Here is a 19,278-nt window from a genome sequence, read left to right on the forward strand (position 1 = left end):
CATCTGGCACAAACCCCTTCGAACCTCATAAAGCTGATGTAGCAATCTCTCAAACCAAGCTATTTCACAGAGTTAGCAGGGGTGCATTGCTACACTTGATAGAGTAAATGGAAGCTTTCCAGTTTACTTGTCTTAAAACCACCTTGTTCCTGAAGAAATGCACACTAGGCAGAGTAAAAATAAAGAAGACAGAATAACACAACCCAAAACCACACCACCAAGAACTTCAGGTGATACCTGCATTCATCTTTAAAACCAAAAAGCCAGGCAGACCTAAATAAAAGCAGTACATGTGAAAAAAGCAAGACAATATCATCCAGCAAGCAGCCAAGGAATTGCTGCTATTGGCCTCTTCCCACTGTGAAATCCAGGGCGCTGCACTCATCTGCAACAGACTGCTTCTGTCTTGGCTAAGGCAAGGCTCAGGCCAGAAGCTCACGTTGCTATTAGGAGTGCAGCACTCGAGATGAGATGCAGAGCAGAACTGTAACTCCTCGGTTAGTTTATTTGGGCACACAGTCTGTGTCTTTCTGTTTTTACCTGCACAACTTTATTTCAAACTAGGTCTTGTCCCCAGGGCTCCATATTAAAGAAGTTGCTCATATAACGAATCAAGAGTCGGAGGCTTTGGATGTGCCAAGACAAATCCCACCAAATGTAAATTGGTGTAATATACAGATTTATGCTTGCTTACACGGCACTAGAAACAGAAAAGCAGTAACTCAAGCTGCTGCACAGGCCCCCAACAACAGTGATGATAAGCATTGCTTTTTTAAGGCTGAAAGGAGGTTCTGAGGAAGGAAGATAAATCAAAACATGGCATTTAAAGGGGAGCAGTGCAGGAACCAAGCCCCAGCAGCTCCACAAACACCCATCTCCCCTCAGGCAAATAGGCTTTGGTGTTATTTAGTACTTAGGTTCTGCAACAGTTTTTATTCTAGTTAAAATTGCATGAGTGCTTGTTAATGTCAATGCTGTGTGATTTGCCATACCCATACCTAGGGTCACACTGAACCCTGCAAGCATACACCTGGCATGTTTGAAGCAGGACTGGTCCCTGCTCACACAGCCCTTCACCCTTCATCCAGCTCCTGCCCCAAAACGAGCTGTAGCAGGACTGTGACATTAGACATCACTCACCCCACAACAGCCACTGCTACCACAGCCCCAGTGGGGACAGTGAGCAAAGCAGGATGGGGCCCCTTCCAAGCACCAGGGCTGAGACCATGCTGCCACAGAAAAAACATGGACTCAGTCAGAGATCAATGTGATCAGACAAAAGCCATTTATTACAAAGAATCAATCCTTTTTATACTGTTTCTCTGCATCTGCCTACAATAGCTTGCTGTATTGTAATCGGATACATTGATCATAATCGGATACATTTTCTTGTAACACAGCAACTATGGATACATCTACAATAGCTCGCTGTAGTACAATTAGATACATATTCAACAGTTTGTTGTATCATGATTGGATACATATACAATAGCTTAGTATATTATACTTTGATACATGTTCTTGCAGCACACAGCAACTAGTAACAATTAAGCAAATAAGCGTATGGGAACTTAACCTTTAAAATTTGCTATCAGTCCACTATTTTGTATCTTAGCACAGTCCAGTTCCTTCTTATCTTGCTTGCACCGTTACTTTCGCTTCTTTACCTACGTCCTCCTTCATCCTTGGTTCATGTCGAGCTCCATGCAGGCGCTTGCCGACTTGGGAACGTGGCCATTCTTCGCTAAAAATCCATCCACACCATGCCTGTGCCCTCTCAGCTTGCACAGCCTCACATGGAATTTGGGTCTGGGTGCTCCAAAAAATCAGGCCCTTCCCCCCCAAAACCAAAAAAAATCAGTCTTGCTGGTATGATTATTACAAATGCTGCTCATCAGTTACATGCAACCATGTGCTCAACTTGCATTCTAAAGGCATTTACTCCTACATTTGGGTGCATTATCTTGACCCACAATATTAAATCAAATGGTTTGAGCTAACCTGCCTCCATACAAATAACAAGGGCTTTTATTAGCACACCTCTGGTGGAATATTAACTCCAGCATTTTGCTGGGAAGAGACTGCATTTCATCTGGATTACAATCAGAGAGCAGGAAAGAAAAAGGGCAGAGTAAACATGGAACCTTTGTTAAAGAAATGGGTTAATTATCAACTATGGGTATGAAACTGTGAGAACATGACAGCAACCCAATCCTGCTTGTGACCATGCTGGCTGTTAAAGCAACCCAAATACATTGCAAGAGGAAAGGGATTAAAGCTCTCACTTCGTTACATAAATAAAGAAGTTGCTTCTGTAAGAGGTATCTGCAGGGTATTTGGGGTGCACTGATTGTATTAGCCAGAGATGCAACAGCCAGCAAAGCAAGTTTAAAATCCATTAAAAAAAATATTCTCTGCCTGATATCAGGGAGCCCTGCAGGGTTCAGAAATGGATCAGACATTTCTCCACATAACAAGAATAGCTGAAGGCAGCATCCAATATTCCACAAAAGGAAGCAAACACCATAAACAAGGTATATAAAGCCTCTACGCTTCCAGGCATAAACTGCCCTATGCCTACAAGAGATCAGAACACTCTTGCAGGGACGGGTTATTCTACCAGCGGGTGCCAGTTTCTAATGCCATCCTCTAAATCAGATTATATTAACCAGTATTTCCAACAGGAAAGCAACTGGGAGGAGAGCTCACCTGAATCTGCAGTGACACATCCTACCCCACAGGAAACAGCATTATTCTGGCAGAAAGTTAATTTCCACACCACCCGTGAGAAGAAAAATAATGAATATTTGTTACTTTTTTGTTCCATTTGTTACTTTTAAATTCCTGTTTTAGAGAAAAAAGCAACACTGACTGAATGTTAAAGGCAACAAAGAACAAAACAAAACAAAAATCAAAATAGCACATCAGCCCAAACCTGGCAATAATGAAGGGGTCTTAGCAGATAAAATAAACCCAGTATTACAAGAAAAGTGGGTAAAAATAGAAGTGCCAGGATATGACATGCCTTCAAGTTATAGAAAAAGCATCTGGACTGTCCTCAAATCCCCTCCTGCCCGTTGCCTAACTCAGTAACCATCCCTCTTAAGCAAGAGGGGTTGTCCCAAGCAGAGCAACGCTGATTTCTTTTTTTTATCTGATGCACTTTGGGGCAAAGCACCTTCCAGTCACAAAGGGAACAGTTTGTGTCCTCGGTTTCATGACCTGGGTGCAGCCCGAAGTCTGCCTTTTGGCCACGTTCAGAGGATGCTGGCGGATACAACCTTCTGCTCATGGCCCTGGGGAAGGACTCGTCTCCAGCCAAGGGGGGCTTCACCAGGGTTAGAGAAAAACAGCCCTGCAAATGAATATGCCGGTGCAACTCACTCCAGTTGAAAGGAAAAGCACAAAGCCTCACCTCAGCTATTTGGAGTCTTAGCATGGAGACCAAATTCTCTTCTGCACTCTCTTTTAAAAACCCAAACGTGAAGCTTGGCAATACATCCTCACAGGATACACACCACACATCATGTTGGTCTGTGCTGGGCAACTAGAGCACAGTGATTACCTGAAATCTCTTTTCTTTCAGAATAAACCTTTTTACTTGAGCAATTTTTCACAGCAGCTACAGACAACTGTATCACTCAGTATCTTGTACCTGTCCACATACATCCATCTGCTAAAGTGACAGCTACAGAGAAGCAGTTGCAAACATTTAAGCAAAAGATGTTTTGTCATTTTGTGACGCATTAGCACTGCTCAGTGACTTGGCTGTGGATGCAGATTTTCCAGCTTAAATTATGAATTTCACAACACTCTGAATATCACTTCTGAAAAGCAGAGACCTTGGAGTGCTCCTCCTCTGCTCTTCCCATGGTCCCCAAAGTGTAAACCAGGGAGATATTTGACTTTCCACATCTAAGCTAAAGAGGAGTGGGGGGAAATGCCCATTCAATAGAAAACTGAACAAAACCCCAAGCAGCTGTATGTATTCCATGAAGTCCAAGGCAACGAGTGCGAGCCTTAGGACAGAGAAACAGTTGGGCAAGTGCACAAATGCCTTCCACGTGTTCTGGGTGGAAAGAAACTGATTTTTTTCAAGACTAACATGGAAACTGCTTTAAGCAATTTGTCATTTTCAGTAGAGCTTCTGCAGTAAAAAGAGAGATTTCAACACGTTAAACAACTTGCTAGTAGAGCAGCCTGCATGCAAGGTTTAAACCACCTCTTGCTGACTTCTTAGAAAAGGAATATTTCTGATTTTGCCATTCAGGAAGGCTTTGAAATGTCACTGCTGTTTGACCTGACCAGTGAAGAGGAAATGCAGAGTTGAGAGAAGGGGAAGACAACACAAATACCAGCCTGTATTTTAACTTGGTTTCAAGCAGCCTGGTGAGCAGGTGCTAAGAAGTGTGAATATTGCTCATTTACGTCCGAGAGGGGGAAGCTGCATCCCATATTTCCTGTAAATGTTACAACCTAAAGCTCACCTGGCTATTAGAAGGCATCAATGTGAAATATCATCTGGAAGAGAACTGAGCCTGAGCTCATCTTTTTGCTAAACTTGAGCTAGAAACAATGTTTTTATGGTAAAAAGTCCTGCAAACATGATACACTGCAATGCATAATAATGCTGAGATCTCTCCTACATCAGGGACTTTGAGGAAAAACAAAAACACCATAAATATTCCCCACTGGTTCTTCTACCAGTTCAGACAGCTATCAGGATTCAGCAATGCTGCTGCTGTGTCCGAATACATGACAGGTCTTGTCCTTCAGAGGCCTTGATGAAGTTCTGTTTATCAACTGGTGATGCTAATGGGAAGATTTTGCTCAGCCACAGCTCAGGGAGGAGCAGGTTCTGCCTGATGAAGCCCACAGGTTGATGGGAAGATGCTTGTGTTTTAGAAAGATAGGAGCTGAACAGTGTTATAGTTTGTAAAACCTACCTCCATCAGCAACCAACACAGGAAAAGAGGAGCACTGGTTTTAATTAAATGGCTTTTAAAAAGCCCCTAAATTCTTAAAGAGAGGTTTTTAATCCTCCTGGTGAGCTCACACCCTGGACTGGGAGGGCAGGAGGTGCTGCAGACAGCAGAAACTCTGTCAGAAATCAATCAAGGAATCACTGCATCCCACACCTCCTGCGTCAAGCTCCAGCCAAGCAGCTGATGTAACCTTCCTGCCAACTCCATCGCACTGTGGAAAAATACTTGTGCTCCCAGCCAGGGGCAAGATCCCATCCGGGCAGCTATCACTACGGCAGATGCTACACTGAATGAGGGAAGAATACTGAGAATAACACTTAACTGAGATGAGCCAGTTTGGGAGACAGGGCTGCCTTGTCTTCCCCAGCATCCTTGGGGAAGAGCAGGCAGCACCACTAAGCAAGATGTAATGACAATGACTCTCACCCACTTGCTCTCAGCGTGCAAACCAGCGCAGAGCTGGGCACAGATGATCAGGCTTGAGCTATGCACCAGCCACACGAAATCAATTTGAAATAGATTTTTGGCTAATCCACTGCAACCTTTTAACATCAATGAGCTCTTCGAGATTGTGACAATTTGCCCAGCTTTTAGGCAAGCAGCAATTTCCACACTGGCTTAGGCAAGCCTCAGCACTGACTATAGCATCTTTTACATCCAGACAGACAGAAAAAGCCCTCTGTGATGTGTTACATTAGCACATGCTTAAATTTAAGCACTCTCATTTTTATGGGGGCTTTTCTCATCTGTAACAATTTCAGCAGATCCAAATTTACACACTGATCACTTCCCAGTCTCCAGTGTGACCAAGACAGCCCATCCTAGATGAGAACTATGTAAAAAAAAACCACTGTATTTAACTCCTGGAAAAATTGATACATGTGTATTTCCAGCATCAACTAATACAACTGGAAAATTGGCAACAGAAAACAAAACTAAATGAAAAAGCCACCTTGTGTAGTCCTTGTGTAGTCCCTTTTTGCAGATAAAACTTTCAGACTTTGACGGGTTTTACAAGCACACATTAAAAAATAACCTTATTAGGTATTTGAAATGGAAACACCGTCATGGCAAACCTCCACCTGAGCAGGACAGCCTCGTGATGCAGCAGGGAGCTGCTCCAGCTGAAGCAATTTATCCATTTCTCCTGTTTTAATGTGGATCTGGGAAACAGGAGAGCCCCACAGCACAGTGCTGCGGAGCTGAGATTTGTGGATCCACAACGTTGCCATAAGCATACTGAATGAGTCACACCCTTTGTGCTTGGCTTCACCATTTGAACGTCACAGAATGGTCTGGTTTGGAAGGGACCTTAAAGCCCACCCAGTTCCAGCCCCCTGCCACAGGCAGGGACACCTTCCACTAGGCCAGGTTGCTCCAAGCCCCATCCAACCTGGCCTTGAAAACTGCCAGGGATGGGGCAGCCACAGCTTCTCTGGGCACCCCGTGCCAGTGCCTCAGCACTTTTACTTGGGATCTTTTTAGCCCTCACTCTCCTTCTCCTACAAAGCATCCAGGTAGGGACAACTCTCCTGGATTCATTTGCTACCTGGCACAAGAGGGACTGAAACTTCATCAGGCTTGAAAGATTTCCATTGTGTATCCAAGTATTCACCACATCTCCCACCCTCGTAAAGAAATGACCTTCTGTTAAAGTGTAACTGCCACCTGCCTCTGGAATGAGGGAGCTAAATACCATTTTATTGCCTTTAAAATGCCAGAGACCTGTGTGTACCATGAAACCCGGCACCTTTCCCGAGATAACATTTATAGGTGTACCCTTTTTTTGCTCCTGCACTCACTCTCACAGGGATCAGACAGAGGTCTGGATAGCAGCTCCCCCCAGCACTTGGCAGGAAAAGGGAATGTGGGTCTTCTTCAGCAGCCACACTGCACAACCCGATTAGAAAGCACAAGAGGTCTCATGAGCAATCCCTCTTTCAAACCCAGTGTGTTTCTGCAGATGATTTACAGGACAAGTATCACTGAAACGGTTTCACCACGGGAATACCACAGAAATGAATTTAAATGTCTTTATAGGATCAGAGGCTGCCCAAGCATCTCGTGATGTGGTAACGAGCATGAGAACTGTTCTCAGCCAGAATGGTGGTGGTTTCATGCTCTTCCTTTTCAGCTTTTGAACACCTGTGCCAACAACACATTTTGCTACTTATGGCAAAATCCATGGCATTGGCTGTGTAGCAGCCTGAGCTGCTGAAGCCATGGTGTCCCTGCCCATGGCAGGGGGGTTGCAACTAGATAATCTTAAGGTCCTTTCCAACCCTAACTATTCTATGATTACTTTCCATTACAAAGGAGAAAAGAAACAGTAAGAGGAGATTCTAGAACTCTTCATTAAAACAGCATTTGACAATATGAATGTTAAAGTGCAGAAATTAGATGTATGTTTATATATACACACCACTCACATGTTCCAAGAGCCTCACCCAAGAATTCAAACTATTTTGATAGGTGATACTGTATTTTCACAAGCTTCTCCTCTTATATCTACACCTCTGGGTGTAGATATAAAACTTTCCCTTACAAGTAACATCTATGAGCAGCCAACCCTTGGACAAGCACAGCCCTGGCTTCCCCAACATGCATCTGGATTTCGCCCTACGCCTCCCACAGAAAGCCAGAGACAGTTATTGGGGATTTAATTCCCTTGCTCCACCTGTAGTAAATGAAGCTTCCTGTGACATGAAGGATTTATACAGACTATGGTTAAGTTCAGACAAAAATACCTCCATGTGGAATTAGGTCAATCTCAGCATGTCCATATTTCTTCATTTTAAAAGGGAAAAAGAAAATGGGGTAATATAGCTACGGCAAATGTAGAAAAGTGTTTGTCATCTCCACTTGGAAACAGCTGAATTAATAACAGCAGATAGGAGGTGACAGGGAGGACTCCATAGTGCACACAAGACTACGTAACAGTTAACACAACACTATATGCTGTGGCTAAGCAAGTTTCGTATTTGCACATAAAACAAACAGACAATACCGGGGTATGGGCAGAAGACAATCTAACAACAACAAAAGGGCCATCTCACCCCAATAAACAAACAACTTACTGATTTTCTTCAAAACCAACCCAATCTGTGGTCCGTGGAGTGCCCCACTGTGAACCCAGCAGAGCTCTGGATGTGCTCATGCAGACAGCCTGCCGCTCCTCTCCGGCACAATCAGCGCACATTAAGAAGATATTCTATATTAGTCACTTCATTGTTTAAGGAAAAATGCATAGCAGGAAAAAGAGAAGGACATGATTCTTTGTTTTGCATCAGACTAATAAACTCTCTTTGGCCCTTAGGACAAGGAGAGAACAAAGCCTGAGCTGGACTAGTGGCTGCCAAAGCCCCAGCAGGCATCCTGCCCCGCAGTGCCTTCCCCAGGCACCAGCACTGCGAAGCGGAGACTCAGCTTGGAAATGACAATGTCCCCAAATCCAGCCAAACCACAGACTTTTCCTCCCCAGGCTCGCTGGGGATAAGTTCCTCCAGGGTTGCACAGTGCCATGAGTCCCCAGCTGTCCCCAGCAGCCTAGAGGAGTACGAGTTATTTTAGGCACCACATCCTAACAGGATATTATTCAACAGCAAAGTTGCATCCTATATTATACATTGATACAGCATTTAGAATGCCCAGAACAAGATGACAGTGTTCCAGACTGCTCTGGGACCAGGGTCTGTCACCTGTTGGAAACACAGCCACGGTCCTGGCTGCCCCTGCAGAAAGCACTCAGCTGCCTCTGCCTTTAGAGACAGCCTCAGCATCAGTAGTGAACCAGGAAATCATTCCTCAGCCTGATGTTTTCGGTATCTTCCATGTATCTCTTACTGTTCACCTCATTCCACCTTTCCTCCAGCCATCCTTGGCTTCGCCCAAGGCTCCAATGAACTGTTCCTCTGCAGGTCCAAGCCCCAGGAGCATTCTCCTGTATCCCCACCACTTAAATTACTAAGTGGAAGTTCTACCTTTGGGAAAGGAGGAGGACAGACGTGTTCTTTGCTCTGTCTAACTGAAGCCTTTTCACAGTTATTCTGCAGGCCGGGTCTCACCTGTCCAGTTCAGCCTGTTTGGGAAGTATCTTTCTTCCTCTCTTTCATGCATCCAAAAAAATCCGAGACATCTGTGTCTGTCATCAGTTTGGACTAACACCCACTTAGCACAGGATCTGCACCTCTGGAACAGGAGAAGCTGAACATCAAAGTTGGGGTTTGTTTTTGGAAGTACACAATACCTGCACAGCTTTGTTTGTGTTGAGGGAGTGGCTGCATTCGAGGCAGCTTCTTTTTTCAAAGGCTTTTTGTTAAGAACTAAACGAAAAACCCGGAGTTGAGGTTTTCCCCTTAAAAAACAAGCTACTGTGATTAAGGGTATGAAGAAAGAAAAGCCGGTCTCTTCCCAACCTAATAGTACTGAAGCACTGTCTTCAGGGCTCCAAAATTACAGATGTATAATCCAAGACAATGAACTCTTTAGTCAAGGATTAGCAACCATGCAAAACCGATTCCTTATTCAAATGCGTTGCAATTGTAAGGGCATCTGTTCCACTTTGCAAGTCATCCCAAAGGCTTTGTTTGTTTTTTTTCCTGTTCCATTATGAAGACAGGGTGCTTTGCATTATTTTCACACCATGTAATAAGCGCTATTGTTTAGTCTAACAGGGGACAGTCAATGAAATCCGATAAATATTTTTTTCCCTCCTTTTTCTTTCAAGTTACGATACAAACCCTCTCAAATATAAAAACAGGAACTGCTCTTAGTCAAAAGCCAAGTCTGTAAAAATGTAACCCAAAACATCAGGTCCTTAAATAAAACCTGTTTTGTTTCTCCAAAGTCTACTGGGACAGCTAAAAAAAAAACATGTAGGTTTAAATAATATTACTAACACAAAACAGTTCAGGACTAATGATGCCAAAGCCAGGAATGGGGACTAGCAGAGAGAGTGGTGCCATCATTCCAGCCCATAGCAGCAGAATAGCTCTGGAAAGCATTTAAAATGTCACAGGACGGAGGATGAATGGAGTGTCTGACCTTTGGGAAGTGAAGGGTGGGTCTCACAAAAATACCCCAACTACCCTGAGCCACACTGCTCCTGCAGGGCCAAGAAGGATGCAGGCCCACCTATTTGGTCTAGAAGGAAAAGTAAAGAATGAAAATAAGGGAAAGAAATTAAACCCAAACCTGCAATATACCAGCCCAGTGCAAAAGCTGCCAAGCTGCTCTGGAAACAGGCAGCCTCTTCCACAGCTCTCTATCAGATCTGTAGGAAACAAATTCTGGATGATAGCCCAAGCTTAGGTTTGTTTCCCAACACCAGATCCTTGCAGGGAAGCCCAGACTTAACCCATCAAACACACATGGGTCTCTATGGGCTGCCTTACCTGTCGAACTACCGCAACAGCAAGGCCAAAGCAAGCGGCAAGAGACCAAAATATAAAGTAAGAAAACAAACTATCAAGTGTCAAGAGACACAGAGAAAATGATGATGGGGTGAAAATTGTGTTTCTGCAGGAGCTGCTCTTGCACGCTCAGCAGCGCTGTCACTCAGTGCTGAAGAGCTGCTGTTTTCTCTGTCCTGCAAGCTGTGCCTCTGGTGACAGGGTAAAGGGAGCGGATAAGATCTTCATAGATCACAGAGGGATGACCCATCCCAGCGCCCTTGGTGCAAAAAGGTCACTTAATACTTAGTTCCTAAAAGGCAAAAATAATTTTCCTTAATTGTGCTAGAGTAAAACTTTGCAGAAATACAGACCAGGAGGAACCCCTATTTTGCTGCTCCAGGAGTTGAGATGCAGAGCTGCAAGGGGCTCAGATGGGATGGAGGGGTCCAAGTACCCATCCTCCAGGTACCACCAATTTCTCAAATCAAGAATCCCTGCCTTCAGCTGTTTTGCCTCAAACTCTTCACAATCCTTCCATAAATTCATGGCACTTGCTCATACAGAGCCAGTACTCTGTGCTTTTCACCAAGGAATTAGGTCACTTGCAGCACACAAAGATCAAAACCCATGTGCTTTGATTTATGAGTTCCAGTCAATGTCAGAGGAAGTGCAAAGAAAACCCCAAACACCTGAAACAACCAGCAAGTATGGCTTGTGTCTGGACTACAGTAAAGCAATGTAAATAACAAACTTGCTCACTTATTCTACAAATCCTCAACAGTGGCCCCAAGCATCCTACCCCTGCCCACAGCTCCGACCTTGCTAATGCAATAGAAAAAGCCTTTGAGGCGGCAGCATCTTCTCAGTTTCCACACTGCCTTCAAATTGAGTGATGCTCAAATCTAACGACTGAGGGACATGTTGGCCCAAGTTCTGCACAGCCACAAAAGTGCTACTCAGATCTTTACACATTAACATAGCTGCCCTTGGGCAAATGTTTTCGCTGTGCATGCATACACTGTCAAAGAAGTAGGGGTATTTCTCAGGCATCAGATAAAGAGATTCCGAAAGTCAAAAGAGATCCGTGAATGATCACAGCCTGAACTAGAGAAAAATGACAATCCCAAACAGGGGAACACAATGAGCTATTGGTGGTTTGGCTTCCAAACCTACTAAAAGTAATTCTTACATTTCTAACAAGATACATGAAAGATGAATCTTAAATCTCACATCAAGTCAGTAATTCGCTCACGCAGAAGTTGTAACTTGGTCTTGCAAAGTAGACTGAAACAACACGAAGGATGGTGTTAACATCTTATTTTGCAATGATGCTGAATGACTGCTCATAATTAAACCATAATTGTGATTTAATTGCTCTGTGATCTGACTGGTCCCATAAAGAGGGAGCCTGGAGTCCCATGTCAATGGGTGGAAAGAGTAACTTTATTGTGGAAAACATAATCCCATTTCATGCCATTAAAAGGATCATATTAATTCCTGAATTTTTTTTATAACAGCAAAGATGTGGCACTCAGGCTCTAACATCCACCTCTGGGTGCTACCTCACCGCTCTGGAGAGGATGGATGACTGGTTTACCACAAACAGGATCAACTAAATCCTGACAAGCACTACACTGTCAATTCAGGCACAGTAAAGATAAGGTCTTCCTTGCAGCAGTATTTCAATACACAGACATACACATTTCACAACTGCTAAAGCCAGTACTACTTCAAAGAAAGAAGACTACCAGTTTGTAGCAAGACATATTAGAAGCGATGCACAAAAGATTCTGCCTTTTCTTATTTTATGTTTCACTAGTAACTAGCCCTGCACAATGCTCATCCCAGCAGGTCAGCATTGAAAACGGGCCTTATAAATCTGACATGCATGAACGTCTCCCAGGTTTTTGGGTGGAAAAGCTTTCACTCCTCTTCAAATCCAACTGGGTCCTAAAAGAATTTGGATCAAACAGAAAAACGACTTCCAGAATTCACCATGCAAGCGACTGCACTGAGCTATTCCAAGACTAAAGGAAAACACTTTTGGAGCTCAGGCGTGACGCTGCAGAAGTAAAGTAGGAACAGCAAGACCTCACTCTCTAACCAGCTTTTCCCTTCACTGGCCCAACAGAGGCAGCTGCCTGCATGTTAAAGTGAAGGAAAGCACTGCTACGTCTCAGGGAGGCACACAGCATCAGCGCTTACTTTTGGTCTCTGCAATGCCAGGCACCAGCATAACCTACTTAGTGTGGGATGGTCAGTGTCACCCGCTGACAAAGTGACACTCTGCTTCCCAGTGCTTGCTGAACTACTGAACACATAAGTTTACCCATGCATCGACTTTTCCTTATTTTTTATGTTCTAAAAAATAAAAAAAAAAGCCAACAAAATACCAAAACCAGCATTTCTGTCAGGAAAATAAAGACAAAGGTCCAGCTACAAGCTCTCACAAACCTTCTGAAAGAAGCTGGTCTTGTTCACATTAGTATGTCACTGATTTCACAATTGCCTTGTATAGCATATGCCAGGCTGACATTGAATGGTTGAGTCACAGCACTGTATTTCTTATCTTAGGGTCAAGTTAATGTTTGAAAAGAGACAAATGCAGCTGATAGCACTGGGTAAACAGTGACTGTTTCTGTTTGGGATCAGCCTGCTCCTGTTTGCCTTGCACAGGGCTAAAAACCCCCCACAACTCCTCCCTGCTGTGGGATCATCCCAGCTGCAGTGTACTATGAAAATCATTAATAGCATAAACTGATCTCAGCACCTCCTGGTTTCAAAGCAATTGGTCACTTAGAGCTCTGCTTCCCTAAAAGGTCTCAGGATCCCAAGTGTTGAACTGAGAACTAAAAACAGTTTCAAATGTAAGTGTACAAACATATTAACTTTGACAGCTTCCCATAGCAAGCATCTGGCTTGGTATGGTTTGGCACAGGTCATCTAACCAAGGAACAAAAGAAATAAGAGGCTGCAACTATTGTGTTACGGCAACGCAGCTTTACACAAGCACATGTGACCATTGCTTCTATAATTCAATCCATTCTTTCTATACTCCCAGACCAAGTAATAACCAAAATTCATCTATTAACTCCACAGGAGTTAATTGCCAGTTCCATCAGAATTTAGGCACAGATGTAAGATGGAAACGTCAGTCATAAAAGCACTACATGTTAACTGAGGTTCTTTCACACATTTGACAGTTCTGAAAGATACTAAGATACATGGCAGCAGATTCTTCCTCTCTCTCCCCCAAAACCAGGCAACTGTAGTGGTGTATTTTTTCCTTAAATGTAATACCAAACCAGGGTGCATATGGGGAAAAGAAAGGGAAAGCTTCATTGAAGTTCTTCAGCTTTCTTCGTGGCATGAGCAAATGACGAAGAGCATGAGTGGCATTAAATACTGTTATTTCAGTTAAGAGAATTCATATAGGTTCTCCCCTTTTTGTACTTTGTGGGAACTTACACAAACTTACAACCCACAAAAGCAAGAAGAAATATTGCATGTGGACCTGCAAGCCTATAAACTCGAGTTCAGTGATAAAATCCATGCACAGCCTGTTCCACCTGTGTTTCACATCCTAGTCGCTTGTCTTCCACCAAGTACAAGGTCAGAACAGTTGTTTTCTCTGTCCATGCTTGTAGACGATTGACTTACAGTAGATTTCCTGGTTTTCCAGCCTTGTAAATGTCATACGAAAGAGACAAGGCAATAAAGCATACACATTTCCAGGCTAACATTGCCCTAGCACTTCAACACCAGTCGATTAGGCACTAAGAACTGAGAAGAAGAGGAGAATCATAGCTAAAAATGCATATACAGTCTTATCTTCACACTCTTTGCTGCCTGCTCCAGTGCCACACAACTCATATGGAATGACACTTGCAGTCCCCACACTGAGATTTTTAATCAACATAGAAGTAACGCATTTTAATTAAAACACTCTCGTTTTCTGCACTTATGATCCCAATCCACGAGGGAGTTCCCTGCTCTGCACAGAACAGCACGCAGATGCCAGGCTATCACCGACAGGCGCAGGGAGCTGCTTTCCAGAGGACAGAAATATGTAGGGATTTTAAATATATTTACGTCTCTATCCTACATTCCTTTCTAATAAAGCATGGGGAAGGGAGAAAAAAAGAAAAAGGGGAGAGAAACTCCAATCCCATAGTAACCAAGGGCTTAGTTCTCACCTCTGGATGAGGATGGTCCAAAGGTTCAAGTGCCCTGCCTGACTCCAGGCAGGGTTATGAACCTTGTTCTCCCAACTGCCAGGTAAACCCACCCAGTATGCTAAAGCCCAGCTCTCTGCCTCTGCTTTTGACCATGTTTACTCACAAATTGGGAAGGGTTTATTTGTCAGGGCTTTTTATTAACAAACCTTCCTTCACCCACCAACACAGGTGACATCTCAACATCAGAGCCTGGAATTTTAACACTTCTGCTAAAACAATCAGTAGGCAAATACATAAATAAAGCAACCTGCTTCATTTCCTCATACTTGTCTTCATGCTTACCCTGCTCCTGCCTGGGCACGGAAGGCAGCAGCTCAGTTTCCCTCCCTGATGGGAAGTACCCAGCAAAGCTGAGAAAACACAGCAGGGAAAATGCACATCTGTTTAAAGAAAACTGGTTTTGTTGGGAGTTGGACACTGGAATATTTCTCCTGACTCCTGGAAATGACTAACAAGCAGACGTGCCTGCCTGGAGCTGCCATTGCCCTGGAAAGGGAAGCAAGTGCTGCGGGAGCTGCTCAGCCTGGCTATGGCTCAGCTCCTCTCTGACACCCATCACTGCGTGTGCTCCAGCACTGAGGTTCAAAGAACGGCTGTAAAACAAGCGCTGCAGCCCTTTGACTCAGCTCACCGGTGATGCTAAGGACAAGACTTCAGGTGATGGTCCAGCACCCGGTCATCAGTTTTATCCACAGCAAGCAGCTGGGCTGAACCAAGTACAGAAACAAACCTGTCTCACACCACCAGCCACAGCAACCCCCAACTCTGGGATGCATACATCAAACTTTCCTGTGAGGAATCTCTTGGACAATCCAAAGAAAACTTCCCTTCCTTCCTTCCCTCAGAGCTGACTCCAAGACGCTCGTCCACCCTGAGCGCCTCCAGGAGCACGGCAGCAGCCCTGTCCATCCTGCCCACCCAACCTCAGCGGCTTTGGCAACACCAGCAGCTTCCCGGCACTGAATGCCAGTCCTGCCTTGGAAATCACAAGCCCATCAGCCAGGCCTGTTACACCAACCTGTTGAGCCACTGTTGCGTGTACAAGGATGTGAAGTGGCTTTTTTATTAATCACGCGTGGGAGGACTCTTCCTATCCTCTTCCCTTGCCAAATGAGAGAGCTACCTATGCAGCCTCTGCTGCAGAGCTGAGGGCACGAACGTGCCCTCACCCGAGGAAAACTAAGCAGGGGAAAGCAAGCCCGAGCAGCCAGAGAGGGGAAGTGCCCTCACAGCTCTCCCCTCCGCAATCCCACGCTGCACTTCTTGAACAAGACTCCACTCATCACACAGCAGCGCGGCTGCTCCAAAGGATGCTCAGCTGCTGCAGGAAGGAATCTCCGCCACACTCCCCCAGCCGTGGAGCTGTCTTAGCCGCTCCATGGGTCATCCCCGCACAGGGGGTTTCCCTCTTCACCCTCCGACACCCTTGGGTGCCCCGCGGGGAGCGCCGGAGGCTCCGCGTTGCCTTAGAGAAAGTCTCATGCAACTGCTTGCAGCGATAAGCACGGGGAGAGTCCCGACTGACTCAGGACGATGAGAAACCCGTGCGTAAGTGCACACGAGTGTGTGCAAACCTACGCGCACCGACACACGAAGCGTGTGGCTCCTTTTCGGGGTCCTGCTCTGCCCCGGAGTGATGGTGCTCGCCTCTCCCCTTCGGATCACACTCACTCTTAGCCAGGCAGCACCGAGGAGGGATCCTCCAACAGTCCCTTGGGCAGTGAGCCGTGTGTCCCCCTCCCGCCCCATCTCCCGGTGCCCGCACCCGTCCCCGCTCGCACCTTGCCGGACGGCTTTCACCATGATGGGGTCCTTGCAGCTCCGGATCACTTCCAGCACGTCGTAGCGCGGCAGCCCGGAGACGCGGACCCCTTGTACCTCCAGCAGCAGCTCCCCTTCGCTCAGCGCCGCCTCGCCGTCCCCGGCCACCGCGCCCGCGTAGGGGAACTCGCCGTGCTCCGCGCCGCCGAGCAGGGTAAAGCCCAGCTGCCCGCCGGGCCCGCGGGTGAGCGAGCACAGCCGCACCCGCCCGGCCCAGTGGTTCTTCTTCTGGACGACGCGCGACATGGTGCTGCGCGGCCCTCCGCGCCGGCGGGAGCGCGGTAAGCAGGTGCGCAAGGGGCGCCGACCCGCGGCTTCATAGACCGCGTCGCCGCCGCCGGCCCCTCAAGCCATCACCGCGCATGGCTCCGCGCTCGCGGGGGGTGCGCACCGGCCTCCCGCCCTCCCCTCCGCGCCGTCCCTCTCCCTTCTTACTTAAAAATTAAAAAATAATAAAAAGTAACAAAATTTTTAAAAAACTGTAAAAGCGCTGTAAAAGCAAATCCGGGCGGTCTCGCCCCCTCCGCGCTGCTGTTCAGTTCTGCTGCGCGGGCCGCGGAGGCTGCTGCGCTGCGCCTTTAAGGCGATACAAAGACCCGTTTGTTTTGTTCCACTCGGGCCCGTCCCGCTCCGCTCCGCCGCGCTCCGCTCCGCGCCGCCGGCGCAGGCGCCCTCGTACACCCCGCCCCGGCCCGGCCCGGCCCGGCCCCCGCCCGCCTCCCCGCCCCCGGCGCGGCTCGGCCCTGCCCGGCCCCCCCCGGCCCCCGGCCCCTCGCCGGCAAGTTTTCCGTAGGGAAAAGTCGGTTCCCGCGTGGCGCTGGGGAGCGCGGAGGGGGCCGGCACACGGCCGGGGTGAAGCTCAGCCGCTGTGGATGCCGGTGTTTCGGGGAGGAGGGATGGTTAATGCTTTGCTCTCCCGCCAGCACCTCTAGGGTTTTTCCCGCTCACCTGTGCTTTCCAGGGAGCTGTTACGGGAAGTGACACGATGAAGCAGAAGTCCCGAGTCAAAACTTGCACAAGACAGTCATTAGCATGGTATCAAACACTTGCACAAGGCTGAGTTAAAAACAGTGCTCGCACCCTCCGTTCTCCACTCTGCTTGAATTCATGACTTTCACATTCTGTTTTCCCTGTGTAATCACTTACAAGACAGGCAGACCTATACGCAGGTCCATCTGCTGGGGAAGGGGACGTGCATTCACTCCTTTACTCTTGGCCACAACTCCTCAAAGTGACCCAGAACTGGTGCAAAACTCAGAAGAGGAAAATAACTAAGTGTGCACGTCCCAGCTGTCCCTTCCAGGGCATGCTCCATGCTCCCAAACCTGAAAGCCAGGCCTCATTTTGAGCAGTCTTATGCATGACCGAACCCCTTCCAGCAAGGAATTCAGTTGTCAGATGCATGTGTGCCCTATTTTGCTGCTAATCGGGGCTGAGAAGTGACACAAAGAGCTTGGTCTCACTCCCCGCGCTGCCCTAACACGCACTCTGCCAGCACAGCCCACAGACTGCTGCTGCCATCCACATTGCTCTCTCATCACACAGCTTTCAAGCCATGTGTGTACCAAAGTGATCGGCAACACAGGACAGACACGGGATTCGGGGAGCCCACACGTAGTAGCTGGGGATGGAACTCAGCCTAACGTCCTCTGGTCCTGGCTTAGCTCATAGACCTAAGAGAAGTGATGGTGGTACCTTCCCTGCCCTTATGTCTGTCCTAGATGAAGGAGCCTGTCCTTCCCTCACCCTGCATCCCCATCACTCTTTCCCACAGCAGAGATCTCTCACGGGACCATTTTGTAAAATCCCCATCAATGCAGGCGCTGTGCTACAATCACAAAAGCAAAGTCTCTGGCCCAAGTGGCACAGCCACCTTCAGGCAAGGGAACAGAAAGCTTTATCCAATGTCACATAGCACAGCAGTGAGTCAGCTCTATGCCCTGCGCCTCAGGCACCTCTGTCCAGGTCTCCATTGGAAGCAGATAGATTGCCAATGCTCAAAGTTGGATCAAGTACCTGAGCCCCTTCCAAGGATTGGGGCAGAGCCTGCCTTCCTGGGTGTGAAGGGCAAATGCAGAAATGAACTCATGAAACTCTAATTACCTGCTGTGTCTAGCCATGGTTTTCTTTTATCTCTCTAAAAAGTTTCTTTCCATTAGGAACTTTAATACTTCATTTTCACACTTACAGCTGTGCTGACCCCCATGTTTGAGCCTCAATAACTGCCTTACATCTGCTTTCTCTGGCTCTGTAAGCAGCCATCCAATCTGTCACTTTTAGGATGACAGCGCACTTTTTATTGTGTCTTCACCAGTGATCAGGGTAAATCTGTTAGGGAATAAATGCTCAGGGGGCCCACAATCCATGAGGAGCGGCAGCATGGCTAGCAGGGAAGGGTTTATATCCCATCTCTACATGAGCTGATAGTGGTGTCACACATGTGAGCTCATAGCGCAAGGAGACTCTTGTTCACAGCTGAGAGCTGGGTGTGACGCATTTTCATCACCATCACTTTGCAGGATGTGTTATGTGACACCCCTACTAAGCCGAAATTCATCTGGGATCCATGTGAGCATCACATGAGCTGTGGCTGCCCTGAATAGATCTTACAGAGCTGCTCATGCCTCATGGAAAAACTTGGGTAAAAACACTATTTGGAAAAACAGTTTTGCTAGTAAGATTTAAGAGATGACAGATTTCCAAGGGCCGTTTTCCATGTGCTTACAAACACCGCAACACTAAGGCAAGCATGAGCTGTTCCCATCGTAATCCCAACACTGTGCTCATGTCTGGGCCATGGTGTGCCCAAAATTGTTCTTGCTGGTCATTAACAAAACCCAC

The 19,278-nt window shown here is 46.6% G+C and overlaps 1 protein-coding gene across 25 annotated transcripts in view; it reads right to left on the minus strand.

Moving 5' to 3' along the window:
• The window catches only part of MAGI1 (membrane associated guanylate kinase, WW and PDZ domain containing 1), a 339,592-nt gene extending 322,748 nt beyond the window's left edge, over nucleotides 1-16,844 (minus strand). For 19 of the 25 annotated variants that reach the window (XM_062630261.1, XM_062630259.1, XM_062630265.1 and 16 more), the window contains exon 1: nucleotides 16,398-16,843. In XM_062630261.1, coding sequence (XP_062486245.1) covers nucleotides 16,398-16,683 — 286 coding nt within the window. In that variant the 5' untranslated portion in view covers nucleotides 16,684-16,843. Of the gene's footprint in view, nucleotides 1-16,397 lie in introns of all 25 variants that reach the window. The other 6 variants (XM_062630270.1, XM_062630268.1, XM_062630263.1 and 3 more) reach the window with 2 other exon arrangements.
• Between the last annotated feature and the right edge of the window lie 2,434 nt (nucleotides 16,845-19,278).

Source organism: Pezoporus occidentalis, unplaced genomic scaffold (genome assembly GCF_034315485.1).
Source record: "Pezoporus occidentalis ecotype Australia unplaced genomic scaffold, CSIRO_AGI_Poc_V1 ctg35, whole genome shotgun sequence".
NCBI lineage: Eukaryota > Metazoa > Chordata > Aves > Psittaciformes > Psittacidae > Pezoporus > Pezoporus occidentalis.